The 15,777-nt window shown below is 38.2% G+C and overlaps 1 protein-coding gene across 5 annotated transcripts in view; it reads right to left on the bottom strand.

Moving 5' to 3' along the window:
* LOC126183279 (ubiquitin carboxyl-terminal hydrolase 15-like) overlaps positions 1-15,777 on the bottom strand; it is a 176,653-nt gene that overhangs the window by 9,516 nt on the left and 151,360 nt on the right. For all 5 annotated transcript variants that reach the window (XM_049925103.1, XM_049925104.1, XM_049925105.1 and 2 more), the window contains 2 exons: positions 10,070-10,323; positions 1,219-1,307 (listed from right to left, as the gene is read on the bottom strand). In XM_049925103.1, the coding sequence (XP_049781060.1) occupies positions 1,219-1,307; positions 10,070-10,323 (343 nt within the window). The remainder of the gene's footprint in view (positions 1-1,218; positions 1,308-10,069; positions 10,324-15,777) is intronic.

The following is a 15,777-nucleotide window of genomic DNA, read 5'->3' as shown; positions in this document are numbered from 1 at the left end:
GAAAGATTTCTTGGCCAAAAATAGCAAGACAATCATGCCTCAGCCACCATATTCGCCAGATTTCATCCCCTGCGATTTTTTCCTGTTCCCAAAACTGAAGAGACCTACGAAACGATGAAGATTTTCAAAGACGGAGGAAATAAAAACTCCACCACTGGAAGTACACAAGGCTGTACCAAAAAGTGCTTATGAGAAGTGCTTCGAGGATTGGAAGAAGCATTGGCACAGGTATATTGTATCTGAGGGGGATTACTTTGAAGGAGCAACATGAATATTGATGAGTAAATAAATATTTTTTCATAAAAATATAAAGTCACCTTACTTTTTGAACACACCTGTACTAAAGTATATACAGAAGTCAAAATCTAAATAAATACATTTCATTTTAACACGCTATTAACCCAACCAGATGAAATGAAGAGAGAGAAGAGTGCATTGCAGTAAACTTTGACAAGACACTGATAAAGAATCTGAAACATGCCCCAGCAGAACCACAAATACCTCAAAACAATAAGCAACATTTACACTGGTGGAATAACAATGAAGAATGAGAGACAGAATAGTAAAATTTTGACTTGACTTAAAGCTGTGAAAAAACTCTTTGGTATCACAGCAACTTCGTAACATAGACACTGAAACATGGTGGGGCCTCTCTCTTCCCTCCACTATCTTGCTCAGCACATATTGGTCTAAGGAATATTATACAATGCTTTTGAATTTTATTCATTCATGCTATGATGGCGCTATGTTTATGTAGAGGAGGTCATCAATAATCAGATACAATAAATTTTGATCTGTTAAATACTAAGAGGTCTAAAACGTTGCCCATACAAGCTGTTTCGGTGATATGCAGAATAATCTCACATGAATCCCTGTCTCTGAACCCAGTTTAATCAAACTGGCTCTCACATTCTACTGCTGACAAATTAAAGAATCTCATCATTTTTAATTAAATGTCACACCTAATTTCAATTACCCATTTTTGCATAATAAGAACGTGTTGCAACAAGTTCTTCACAGCCAACAACCTGATGTGTGAGGATTACTGTAATGCCTCTATCTATCATTTTACATATCTTTTGCCTATTATAAAATAAATACCTAAATTTTCTCCATATTCCAAAAGTTGCAGCAAAATGCTTCAATATTTTGAACGAAGTATTATTTCAGCAATATTGATCTAAATCTATTTTTAATCTTACATTCTGATATACATACCACAACACTCTGTTCCGAAATCTCTGTAACACTGTTGTCATCGAAACAATACCACTTTTCATCAAGTCTGTTCTTTGCATATGCAGTATCTGGAAAGAAAAAAATATTCAAACTCATCACACACATATTCTGATACCTTTTAAGACCACAGTTTATTCTGCAGATAATACAAATAAGACAAATACGCTGCAGGTCATTAAAACTGCAACATTGTGAAGGTGACATACAACAAACATCTAATGGTAAGAAGTGTACCACATCCTTTGACATACAAATGATCAGCATTTCAGTGCAAATGTACGAAGTATATAGGAGTAATGCCATCTACATTCTGCATACAAGTAAAGATTAAGCAGTGGCTTTCTCATAAAGAAACTGCATTTGAATGTTCGTCAATTGTTACAAAATTGTGTTACACCTAGCGTAAGAGGAAGAATCAGCTGCCAACGTGTGTCAGAATTCGACAGCAGGAGGATCGTGACTTACCAATGCAAGTTTATCATTCCGTGATATGGCTACTTTCTTCGGTCAGGATCTCACAACTGTTACGTGATGATGGAACCGACTCATTCAGAGCAACCACAGTCAATACCACGTCAAGGCTCAATGGCCACAAGTGACTAGCATCCATGAGGACAGCTAGTTTGCTCCATGGTGCACACTCTTACAGCTGGGGCATGAACCAAGAGTCAGGAAATGAGCTTGTTTGCAACGAGACAAGTATCGACACAGGCAATATGACAATGCCTGGGGCTCAATGAATTACCAGCATATCAACCATTGTTGTGACTTCTCTTGATGCTGAACCTGAGAGGGGTCCATCAATAGTTGTATGCCCAGCAACAAAACTGGAAATATGAGTGGCACAAAGGGTTTTTTTTTCCCGCCTCTATCTCAAATGAGTCCCAGTTCTGTGTACAGCACCAGGATGGATGTATTCATGAGTGGAGTGTCTGACGAGAATCTCGATGCCAGATTACACCTGTCATTGTCATACAGGCCCATCACCTAACACGTTGGTATAGGGTGCCATTGGGTACGCAACATGATCACCTCTGGTGTACACAGCTGATAATTTGGAGAGCAGCCAGTACATTTCTGATCTATTAAGGCTGGTGGCTGTGCCCAATCTTCAAATTCTCTATGAGATTATCTTTCAACAAGGTAACACAATACCATATGTTGCCCATTCTGTGCTGCCCTACCTCAGTACCAAGGGTACACCGCTGTTGCCCAGGGCAACACATTCTGCAGATACTTCTCACACACTAAAAACATCTGGTCAAAGATTGCCATCACTCGCCAGCCATTTCAGGCAATGAACTGTGCCACAGATCAGAAGCAGCATGTAATGATACACCCGTATCTGGCATCCAAGCTCAGTTTGACTCTGTGTCCAGCTGTGTTTTTCCCAGAAGTGGTGTACTAATTTCACACCTTGTATATCCCCAAATCATCTAAATATATATTCCAGTATTCTTCCAGTAGCAGAACACAATATAAGTAACATTTCGTTATTTGCTACCCTTCCCAATGTTGCAATTTTAATGGCCAGCAATGTACACTGAAATGGTACACACAGAGATTTCTTTCAGCTGACAGGAGAGCCAAACTGTGATCTTAAATATACAGAAGAAATTCAATTTCTTTAAGTATCAACCAAATCATTTCCTCACAGAAAATTAAAATGAACTTTGTTGCAACAGATTAGAACTATGTTCATCATAAAGCAATATACAACTGTAACCTTTATCTGAGACTCACAGCACAGAATTCTAGACTTTAAAATTAAGATGGCATGTCATTTTATCAAGCTATTTTGGCTTTCCAATACTGCCATTTCTCTCAAATTCTCTTCTGGAACCATTACGTCATACTGCTGTGCAACACTGTGTTATAACACTGAGTAGCTTGCCACTGAATGTGAAGAATTTCAATGTACGCCTCTATTTTATCAATCTTTGTAATAATGTCAGCTAAAAAGGATTTATACCCAATATCTCCATAGCTTCTGGTTAATTAAGTAAGCTTTATTGTTATATAACTAGTAACCTGTACACAAATACACCTGTTGATGAGCAAGACATGCACAGAATGTGCTGAATATATTAAAACACGAAATAAATACAAACTGATCTTGTACAATACAGAACTGCCTGTATCTTGTTTTATCTAAGTTCAGTGACATTTCCTTTGCAGGTAACCCAAGTGTTGAAGTTTGCCCATTAGATGGGAACATATTTATGCATAACCAGGACAGGAGTGGACACAATATCAATTTCTGCTGTACACCTATAATGATTATTCCCCATGCTGAAGATAAAAAGACACCCCTCACTGCAACATCGATGTTCATAACAATCTAAACAACGAACTGGATTGGGGTAGATATGATGATGTGGCTCTGCTTCCTTAGCCCCATAGTTTGTCTGACCCAAAGCCTTGTACCTTTTTCCTTTCGGGGTACATTAAGGACTGTGTTTACATACCACCACATTGCCAAGAACACTGGAACAGCTCAGAGAATGAATCAATACTACTGTGATGACTAGACAGTGTGTTGTTACATAACATATGGAATGAGCTCAACTACCGCTTGGGTGTGTGCTGTGTGACCAGAGTGGCAATCACAGAACATTTTTAGAGGGCAAAATGCAAACTTGGCGAGCTTACAGTTCTAGTCAGGCATCAGTCAATCAGTCATATTTTTGTACATGTAATATTTTGGAAAATATACAGCTTTGAAGATGAATGAATAGTTTATAGTAGCCTATAAGTATAAAGTAGTATACTTTCCAGTACATTACAGAAATTATTAGTTGCCAACAATTCATCATTTAAATTTTGTATAATCTGGTTCATGAATAGAAAAATGGCAAGGTTTGTGGAAAAACCCTTTCAAAGCCCAAGCTGAAACTAAGTATATCATTTCAATATATATAGTTTAGTGTCCTTGCATACGTAATATTTTGCAGTACCTCTGGGCAGGAGGTAAGGAGTGAGACTGGTTGGTAATTAATACCTTTATATATGACAAGAAGCAAATTATGATCAACAAACTTTTCCATATTGTGGAATAGGACATACAAAGATGAAATAAAAACTAATGTAGGTATTGAAGATTTCCACTTCACAAATTCCTTTTTACAGTAACACAGTGATGGAGATGCTATTTTATGTCAACAAACAGGAGACCTTACAGTGGACAGTAACTTAGCAATAGCAGAAAAAAATATTTTAAGTGTGGTGAGAACAAACAATATTCTGCAGTTCATAAACAATGCAAACAAAGTTTTACGAACATAACATTCCACTTCTTAATACAAGAATAAACCCGGGAGTCAAGCACATAATGTTTGTTACTTCCCAACTCCGATGAAATTCATGATGGTGGAACATAAAATGTTCATGATGCAGAAAATACGAAACTTGGAACTTCCATAAGGAAATAAATACAACACTCCCATGTATACAAATTACTTTGAGATGATTATAAAATGATGACAAAACTGATTTGACAGAGAGACACAATTAACTCCTGAAAAACAACAAAGCAGTGATCATGAAAGGTAATACAGACACACAAACAGTTGCAGTTCAATATATCAGGGTTTCAAATACTCCCTGAAATTTGTTCAAAATGTGGGGATGACAAAATAATTGACATACATTTGTGTGTGTGTGTGTGTGTGTGTGTGTGTGTGTGTGTGTGTGTGTGTGCAGAGGTTTTGTTAACTTTTACCTAGTTTCCACTCAATCTTTTGTAACAGGAAAACTGTTTAAAAAATTAAAAAATGCAATGATGCATACAGTTTCTGTTTCAGGAAGTAGAATCACCATCAATACAAATACAATTTTTTTTAATGCACCCTCAATAACCTCCAATTACATACGGTCCAATATTCCACTTTTTCTGACAAAGAATATCTATGAACAACATCAGCTCATCACTCTCAACAGGCAGACTCAACCCCCTACTAGCAAGTGTTTAGGGACTCAAAATAATATAACTGTTTATTATTAAAAGTTGATAGGACACACTCTTGGAAACTCCGCACTCAAACTCTTATAAATGAGATTACTGCTATCAAAGCCATTTTACAGGTCAAATGGCATTGCCACAGTGATAACACCAGTTTCCATCAGATCACCGAAGTTAAGTGCTGTCGGGTTGGGCTACAACTTAGATGGGTGACCATCCCAACTGCCGAGCGCTGTTGGCAAGCGGGCTGCACTCAGTCCTTGTGAGGCAAACTGAAGAGCTACTTGACTGAGATGTAGCGGCTCCAGTCTTGTAAACTAAACATATGGCCGGGAGAGTGTTTTGCTGATCACAAGTCCCTCCATATCCACATATACTGATGCATGTGGGCTGAGGATGACACGGCAGCAGGTCGGAACCATTGGGCCTTCATGGGCTGTTTGCATGGAGTTTAGTTACAGTTCTTTTTAAAGCTTGCTTGGTAAGTGTTTTATGTAATTTTTACTGTGGGGTACAGGCAGGCAGCCATACAAAATACTTTTGAATGTGTTTTTCGAGAACTGTCTTGAGTGGCTAGCACACACAATGGAAATATCTTACACCTTGTTGCTACAGATAGGCCAGACCTTATCGACAATGCAATTTATAAATGGGTATTAGCAATTATGGTGTCATTATAGCAACTATGATTATGCAAGATAATAAATCAGTCACAAAGTCTAGGGGTGTGTTTCTGATAGATAGAGCAGATAAGTAGATATTAGTAACTCATTTAGACAATGAATTGGCGCCACTTAGTTCCAGTAAGACTGATGTAGAGGAGTTATGGACAAAATTTAAGCAGATTGAAAAGCATGGCCTGAAGAGTTACATGCCTAGTAAGTGGACAAAGAATGGAAAAGACCCACCATGGTTTAATAATAAAATTTGCAAAAAGGCTGAGGAAGCAGAGGCTGTTGGACTCTCAGTTCAAAAGAGAATGCGCAAATGACGACAAGTGAAGTTTAGTAGAGATTTGGGCGTCTGTGAAAAGATCTGTGTGCGAAGCATACAACAACTACCACCGTCACACCTTAGCAAAAGATCTGGCAGAGAATCCGAGAAAATTCTGCTCTTATGTAAAATCGCGAAGTGGGTCTAAGGCTTCCATTCAGTCCCTTGTAGACCAGTCTGGTGTGGCAGTTGAAGATAGCAAAAAGAAAGCTGAGCCTTAAAATTCACATTTAAGAAATCGTTCACACAGGATAATCGTACAAACATACACCATCATTTGACCATCGGACAGACTCCCATATGGACGACATAGTAATAAGCACTCCTTGCATAGAAAAACAACTTAAAGACGTGAAAACAAATAAATCAACAGGTCCCAAAGGAATCCCAGTTCAAATTTACAAAGAGTACTGTATGGCATTGGCCCCTTACCTAGCTTGCATTTATCATGAATCTCTCATCTAGCACAAAGTCCCAAGTGATTGGAAAAAGGCGCAGGTGAATCCATTATGTAATAAGGGTAAAAGATGGACCCACAAAATCACAGACCATTATTTCTACCTTCTGTTTGCAGCAGAATCCTTGACAATACTCTGTTTGAATATAACAAAATTTTCTTGGGACTGAGAAGCTAGTGCTTTTTAGAAATCATCGCTCATGTGAAACTCAGTTCTCGCATGACGTACTGCAAACTATGGCTGAAAGGCAAGCGATAGATTCCATATTTCTACATTTCTGGAAAGCATTTGACACAATGCTCCACTGCAGGCTGTTAACAATGGTACGAGCATATGGAGTAACATTGTAGATATGCGAGTGGCTCAAAGACTTCTGAAATAATATAACCCAGTATGAAACTGGTAGCTGGTAGTCGTGCTTCGGTAGCTCAGATGGTAGAGCACTTGCCTGCGAAAGGACCCGAGTTCGAGTCTCGATCAGGCACACAGTTTTAATCTGCCAGGAAGTTTCATATCAGCGCACACTCCACTGCAGAGTGAAAATGTCATTCTGGATAACCCAGTATGTTGTCCTCGATGGTCAGTGTTCATCAAAAACAAGGGTGTCATCAGGAGTACCCCAGGGAAGTGTGATAGGACCACTGTTCTCTGTATACATAAATGATTTGGCAGATAGGGTGGGCAACAATCTCCGGCTGTTTGCTGATGATGCTGTGGTGTACGGTAAGGTGTCAAAGTTGTGTGACTGTAGGAAGACACAGTTGGTGTGATTAATGGCCGCTAGCCTTAAATGTGGAAAAAGGTTAAGTTAATGCATATGAGTAGGAAGAACAAACCTGTAATGTTCAAATACAATATTACTAGTGTCTTGCTTGACAGTCAAGTCATTTAAATATGAGGGCGTAATGTTGCAAAGCGATATGAAATGGAACCAGCAAGTGAGAACTGTGGTAGGGAAGGCAAATGTTGGCTTTGGTTTATTGGGAGAATTTTAGGAAAGAGTGGTTCACCTGTAAAGGAGACTGCATACAGGCCACTGGTGCCACCTACTCTTGAGTACTGCTTGAGTGTTTGGGATCCATACCAGGTCAGATTGAAGGAAGACATCAAAGCAATTCACAGGCGCACTGGTAGATTTGTTACTGGCAGGTTCGAACAACACACAAATGTTACGGAGATGCTTCAGGAACTGAAATGGGAATCCCTGGAGGGAAGGTGACATTCTTTTCGAGAACCGGCATCTGAAGCTGACTGCCAAACAATTCTACTGCCATCAACGTATATTTGTGCACAAGGACCATGAAGATAATATATAAGAAATTAGGACTCATACAAAGGCATATAGACAGTTGTTTTTCCCTCGCTCTATTTGTGAGTGGAACAGGATAGGAAATGACTAGTAGTGGTACAGGGTACCATCTGCCATGAACCGTACAGTGGCTTTCAGAGTATTTATGTAGATGTAGATATAGATGCCGAATAACTCAGCTCAGTCATGTAAAAATCATTGTTTAACACGGAGCTGTAACAACAGTATTTTAATCAAACAGTGATTTTAATGTCATCTTGTTATCTTTGAACAACATTCGATGTTGATATGCTTTTACTGTCTGATATGTCAATTTCAGGCAGAATGTGCATACTCTGAATTTTTTACAACTTTTCTTCAAATGTTACAGTACTGTTTCCAATATGAATGTCTTTCTGGATCATTGTTTGTTCTGCCTATTTAGTATATACCTCTTCTTCATTGTGAAGATTCACCTGTATTGATTCATGATTTTTTAAATGAGTTCGCAGTATAGCATTTAATTATTTTTTACAAAAACTTTTTCCAAAAATGAATACAAATTCATTGAAGAATAGGTTGATTAGGTTTAATTTAGGCTCACTGTAAATTTCACTTCTTCAAAAAATTTTAGTGGTTTCATCATTAATCAGACCAACTGTGTTCTTTGGCTGTTTCTGAAGTGAACACAGAGCTAAGTATGTAATGTGACTTAACTGTGTATTGTCATCTGACAATCCACTTACCTCAGAATAGGCACGCATTTCCTTAACTTTCGCTTGTTGTATGAAAACATTATCTGTACAGGTATACTACTTTGAGCGACACTGGTAGCAATATTTATGACTTATAGTATATCACAAGTGGTTAACAGCACCTCTTAATTAACTTTACAGCATCTTTTGATCACTTTTCCCTCAGATTTACATTAAAATCACCACAAATTAATAAGCCCATCTTTTTCTCTGACAGACAACACAATCAACCCACACTTTTCTGCTGAGTAGTTACTCTTAGTTTGTCCAGATCATCCCTAACATTATTAGATTGTTGGTATTGTAATTTTCATTTTTAGACAGGTTGTTCCAGTACTCTCAAACTATCAACATCTGATTTTTTTATTTTTTTTATTTATTTATTTATTTTTTTGCTGAAGTCCAGAAACAATTATCGTAAGTTTTCTGTTACCTGGCTAAGACTTGCAACTGATTTCACAAAACTTGTGACCTAGTATACCCTCATCCAAATTTTTCCTGTGGTTGCTGGCCTACACCCCTCTCATAACTGCTGCCTAGCAGCAGAAATCACCTTTCTGTGTTGTGTTTCTTGCCCAACTTACCTGTAAGTTTCCTAGTTCTGTTCTGCTGTATCCTGCATTCCTCTATATTTATACGATGCTCTTCCTTCTCTAATTCCGGTAGCAAGTGAAATCTATCACTTAGCAAACTTCAAATCTGCTAACAAAATTTTCCTCCATCTGTCATTTGCTTGCACCTTTTCCCAGCACCTCTTTTCCTTTTCCCTCTTCAACTGTCATCATTCAAATTTCACCCACAGCCAATTGATTTTATAAAGCTTTAACACTACACACAATGAAAAAAAAAATGATGTCTGTTATTGCAGCAATTTATACTACCTAAACTAACATAATTTCAAATTAAATCAAACAATGGAAATGCCAGGTAGAAATACCAACAAGGTAGGAAAAAGAGACATTATTACTTACTGTACAGAAGACATACCCAGTTACAGAAAGGCATTATTAAAAGACAATTACATAAAGCTTTCGGCCACAGTCTTCATCAGTAAAAGAGAGACAGACACCATTCACACACATTAGCAAGCATATCGCATGCACACATGACTGCCAACTCCATCATCATCATCATCATCATCATCATCATCATCATGAACTGTTTCAGAATTACACTTTGGTCTGTCGTACTTACGTTTTTCCTCTTAGTCTCGACAGATTTTGTTTAACCAAGTTCAAACTCTCAAGATCCCACCTAAATTTTTCTACAGTCTTATTGACAACAAGGGTATGCAATAACTCCTTCATAAACATGATGATCTTTTATTTCAGAAATATGATTGTATGGATTAAAGAGTAAATAAATACTGACTTACAGTGGCCACCACCCATTCCTCCATAGTGATTACATACACCAATTAGGTCATATACTGCAGGAGGATGCTCTGAATTAATGACATAGCTCGACATGTCAAGTTCCCGCAGAGGAAAGTCCACATGTGTGTCAATTTTATCTCTTCTGTACTTGCTGTATGAAAAACGTTTCAGATGAATGATGAGAATATCAGGAAGGTTCCAAAGATCAAACTTCTTTGTTGCACACATGTGTCTCTTGCAGGTTGGGCAATACCTGGAAAAGTAAACACACATAAATAAATCCCCAATTTCTCCACAACTAATTAAAAAAACAGAACACACACACACAAATTTATTATAATCATCACAATATGAGGTGCGTTCAATAAGTAATGCAACACTTTTTTTTCTCGGTCAATTGCAGTTGAAAAATGCATAATTTGTTGTGGGACATCATGTAATATTCCCACTTCATGAAGCTATAGGGGGTGAAGTTCCAGTAGATAACGGCGCTATTCGTAGCCTTCAAAATGGCATCTGTAACGGAGGCGCATTCCAAGCTGAGCGCTGTTGCTGAGCTGCTTTTGGTGGAAAACAAGGCCATTGCAGACATTCGTAGGCGCCTGCAGAATGTCTACGGAGACCTAGCAGTGAAAATGTTACAAGGCTGACCATGACAATTTTTTGTCCAACATCGTCACAGGCAATGAAACATGGGTTCATCACTTTGAACCATAAACAAAACTGCAATCCATGGAGTGGCAACACACCACCTTTCCTCCAAAGAAAAAGTTTAAAGCTGCACACTGAACTGGTAAAGTCATGGCGATTGTCTTCTGGGACTCTGAACGGGTTATTCTGTTTGATGTTCCACTTCGTGGTGCAACGCTCAAATCTGAAGTGTATTGTGCTACCCTCATGAAATTGAGGAAACTACTTCAGCTTGTTTATTGCCACATAAATGCAAATGAAGTTCTCCTTCTCCATAACAATATAACGCCACACGCAAGTCTGCATACCCAAAAGGAGCTCACAAAACTTCATTGGAATGTTGTTCCTCATCCACCCGACAGCCCAGATCTCACACCTTTCAACTTCCATCTGTTTGGCCCAATGAAGGATGCACTCCATGGGAAGCAGTACATGGATGATGAAGAGATTATCGATGCAGCAATGGCTCCAAAGTTGAACAGTATACTGGTAGCATGTGGGCATACTGGCCCTCTCAGTAAGATGGTGCAAGACAGTTGCACTGAATGGAGATTATGTTGAAAAATAGGGCTTTGTAGCCAAAATAATGGGGAATAATATGGCGTATTTGAATCCTGAATAAAACCGATCTGCTTTCACAAAAAAATGTGTTGCATTACTTATTGAACACCCCACGTAATGCTTCCTTCCCTAATTTAGGCACAGACTCCTTGTTCCTCTGCATTCCCCATGTTATGTACAAAATTACCACAAATTGATAATGAAGGCAACAAGAGGAGAATTTAATATAGAAAAGCCAGTGACAAAGTGGGATTTCCGTAAATTAACCATAGCTTTCTTCGTCATCAGGCATCACAAAGTCAATATGTTACAGTTATCACTCAGATATGCAAGGAGATTTGTCTGAAAGCCTCACTGACTTCACACAAGCATCATGTCAAAACACAACATGCCTCTTAGGTTGTGTATGTTTCTGTAGAGTAACTCACAAACAATGATTACAGAAATTTTTATTAGTTACATTCTTAACTTTCAGTTTTGTTCTGAAAAATGTTGTGAAAGTAATTGGAAGTCTTGCTTTACCAAGAACTTAATTCCAAGGATCAGTTCTTAAATGTGACCATCCAGTTTTAGGTTTTCTGTGGTTTCCCCTAAATCAAATGAGTGAAAAGCTGATGGTTTCTTCTATGCAATCACAGCCAACTCCCTTATCCTTGCTCACCTGAGCCACTACTTTAACGTCCTTGATGTTGATGGGTCACTAAACCCCACACCTTCTATTTTACCTTCACAATTTCTCTAAGTACTTTCTTCAAGACATATGCATTAATAGATGTTCTCAAACAATATAGCACATGCTCCACAACAGGTGTCCATTCAGAGGTTGTTCAGGAAGACTTTGTGAGCATAATCTTTCTTCTTAAATGCCTTCACCTGACTGAGGGGTTGGCAGTCCAGAGGCGTTTCCTGACGTGCAATTGTACCATCTCCAAATGTCCCTCAGCCGTGAGTTCCTTCGTGCACCAAGAGACCTTTTCCCTTGTATTTTCCCTTCAACAATGAGTTTTAATAACTGGTAAGTTCTGCCTCTTATAATGTGTCCTGGATATAGTGAGAAATAGTTTACTTTCGCTTTTCATCAAATAAAGGACTACTTCATTTCAAATTTTCTGCACTCAAGGTATCCATAAGAGATAGTGATACAGATACATTTCAAAAGCATGAACCCTTTTCTCTAGATGCTGGTCAAGGGTGCAGCTTTCACATCCATAGAGAAAAATGGAGAACACAGAGCAATGAATCATTCACATTCTCAATTGCAGTTCCGACCTTATGAAAAGTTTTTTCATGCTAATAAATTGTCAAGTGGCCTGTTCTGTTCTAGATCTGGTATCCTTCTTGCTGTCACACAGCTCATGCATCACAGTGCCCAAGTACTTCAAGGTGGTTTAGTTGCTCAATCTTATTTCCTTTTATTGACAAAGTTGCTTGGATTCCTCAGTAGAAGACAACAACTTTAGTCTTGCAAGTGTCGATAAATATGCCAAAATCTTCACTGCACTGCATTACATTTTCTATGATGTATTACGGTACAGGTATATCATTTTTTTATGGCTATGACAACAGTGTCATCTGCATACCTAACATTGTAAATTATCTTTCCATTTATAATAATCTTGTTGCTTTCTTCCACCAACACTTTGTCTTTACTAACTGTAGTTGTTTCTGGTGCTCCTTAGTCAATTTTTACATCTGCAGTCTGATTTGAATACAGTGTGCTGATGATGATGCACAAATCGTTTTTGTCAGTACTAGTTGACCTCAAAATCTCCACCACCTTTTTATGTGTCACACCATCAACAAGTTTTTACAGTTGATGAAACACGTGTACACATCATCAACATTCATCTCTCTGCACTATTACATTTAAGGAGAAGAGTTCTTCACGAGTTGTGACACTATTTCAGAAGCCAAACAGTCACATCCATTTGGGATTTACATTTCTTGTAAATCTAGGAGTGTATGATTCACAGAAATTTTGAGTCTTCACACTGTGAGGAGCTGGTCTTTTTGGGCAGTGATACAAAAGTTGATCACAGTGGTCAGAGGATACTTTTCCTGATGCATAGATAACACTAAACAATGTTAGGAGGCAGAAGCAAATCGACTCCTGTTCAGCTAAAACTCTAATAACTTCAGCATGAACTTCATCTGGACCAGTGACTTTAACACTGGTCTGCTATTTGATGGTTGACTTAACTGATTCTTGTGTCAGGTAGAGGAGGATCATCTTTGAATAGTCCTTTGATATATTCCGTCTGTCTTTTGAGTTTTCCTTCAACTCCTATGATATTTTCCATATATGCATTTCTTAGTATTTGTCCATGTCACGTCCTCTGTAGGCCACTGAACTCTTTCACCTCCTTATATAAGTTAGTAACCGTATTTCTCCTGAAGGATATCAGTTTCTCTACATTTCACAAGCATCCACGATTCCCTCGCTCCTCTGTATTTTCTGCATATGCCTAGATTTTTCTATTTTATGGACACTCTGGTTTTATATTACCTTTATTCATCCACAATCTCCAGGATGATTTCACCAGTAATCCAGTTCTGCCTTTTGTTGTTGGTGTTGCACAAAATGCAACTTTCCTGGACTTGAGTTATGCTACCTTTTACACAGTACCAAGTGGATTCTACTTCTATAGGCCGAGTCTCTTCTACTGATTTCAGGTCCCAAGTTCAAGTTTTAGCAAGGCTCATTTGTAAGTGTTGTGTTAACAATTACGACAGGAAAAATGTTACCTGCTAATGATTCACCATTGTGCATGTGGAAGGGGATAGAAAATGTGTGTCTTGGAGGTGAAGATGTTAAAAAACAAACCAATAACTTGCACCATGAACACCAAATGAAAAATGGCGTGCCACAGTGACCACGAAGGTTCACACCATCAAGATCAAAGGCAAACTCATTGGGAGTTACAAACCATGCAGGACAAGCTAGGTACCCACTCTTAAGGAATGCATATAGAATCATATTGGTGTAACGGGATGTTGAGAACTGATGGAATGTGATGGCATGCAACTGAATGCCAAGCTTATCGTGAAACTGATTATCCTTTAAGCATAGCTGCAGGTAGTGCAATAATATGTTTTATAGGTACAGAAAAAAAAAAACATCCAGAGGCCGAGTTTGTCCAGTGGTTCCGGGTGGTACGAATTGCAATGTCACACACTTTTCAGGAGGGATAGTTTTCTCTAAAGGAGTATGATTTTTACACACAGAACAGGAATCAAGCAAAAGCAAGTTATTTTCACCACCAGTTACTGACCAAAAGCAACGCTCATACCATAGTTTTAGTTCTCTTATGTCCATTTTCCCATTTTTGCTTGCTGTGACGTAAATATTCCCTCCCTTGCAAGATCACCCACACGAGAAAGAATTATAGAGGGCAGCAAAATAAATAACTTTCCAGCCAATTTACCATCCAGATTAACAGTCAGCATAATTGCATACGAATGTGTTAAGGTACTGGTCTTAGTTGATCATGATATAGCTCTCTTGGTACCTCTAATTTCCAGGGTTCCTTTCATATGCATATCCTCTTCAAATCTCAATTGGTCAGAGTTGAAAACAAATTTCTTACTCTATGATGGGATAAGTTTGTTTATATTATCTAAGAATTTTCAGGCCAATTCCCCAGTTTTCTGTGCATCATGAAGTTGATACTTTGTTTGAAATTTCATTATTTTATGTCTTCCAATTCTGTAGCACTGTTTGAAGTTATACAACGATCCACTGCTTCCCTTGAAATCACTGTAATCTATGTCAAGTGCAATCAGATGTGCGTAACATAAGTAGATCACTATCATGAACATCCTGTAAATTGCATTGAACATCCTTGAAATATGCGAACACCAGTTTTTGTAACAAGTGCGCCTTGTCCTCCGCTGAATATCTGTAATTTTTCTTACGCATTACATAGTTATTTTGCTGTGAACCTATTCAAAAACTATTCATAATCTTTTTTTTATTATGCTGCAGATAATCTTCCATGTACCTAATTATGTTTAGTACTTGCCCCTTGGACAATGTTTGTCCTTTACTGCGTTTCATTGGAGATGGGAGTCTTGGTTCCCTGTCTGACAAGGATTATGATCTACATGGCTCAATACCTATTTCAATATCACTTTCACTTGTTAAGCATGTATTGTAATTGTTGTACTCCTCATGTACGTTGTCCACACAGTTGAGCATATACAACACCACACATTCCACTGACTCATCTTATAGAAACACTAATATTTCATCTGCCGCTTCCTTCTCACTCTGCAGAATTCTTTGGCTTCCTTTCAGACACAAAGTCAACTTTGGCAACTGTTGTTGTACATATAATGCATTGTTTGCTTTCTTTATCGTTGCCATTGCTCTGCTCTGTATCAACACTACTAGCACAAAAAAAATGGCTCTGAGCACTATGGGACTTAACATCTGTGGTCATCAGTCCCCTAGAAC

This window comes from Schistocerca cancellata, chromosome 4 (assembly GCF_023864275.1).
Source record: "Schistocerca cancellata isolate TAMUIC-IGC-003103 chromosome 4, iqSchCanc2.1, whole genome shotgun sequence".
NCBI classification, from domain to species: Eukaryota; Metazoa; Arthropoda; class Insecta; order Orthoptera; family Acrididae; genus Schistocerca; species Schistocerca cancellata.
This window is presented reverse-complemented; position numbering and strand designations above follow the sequence as displayed.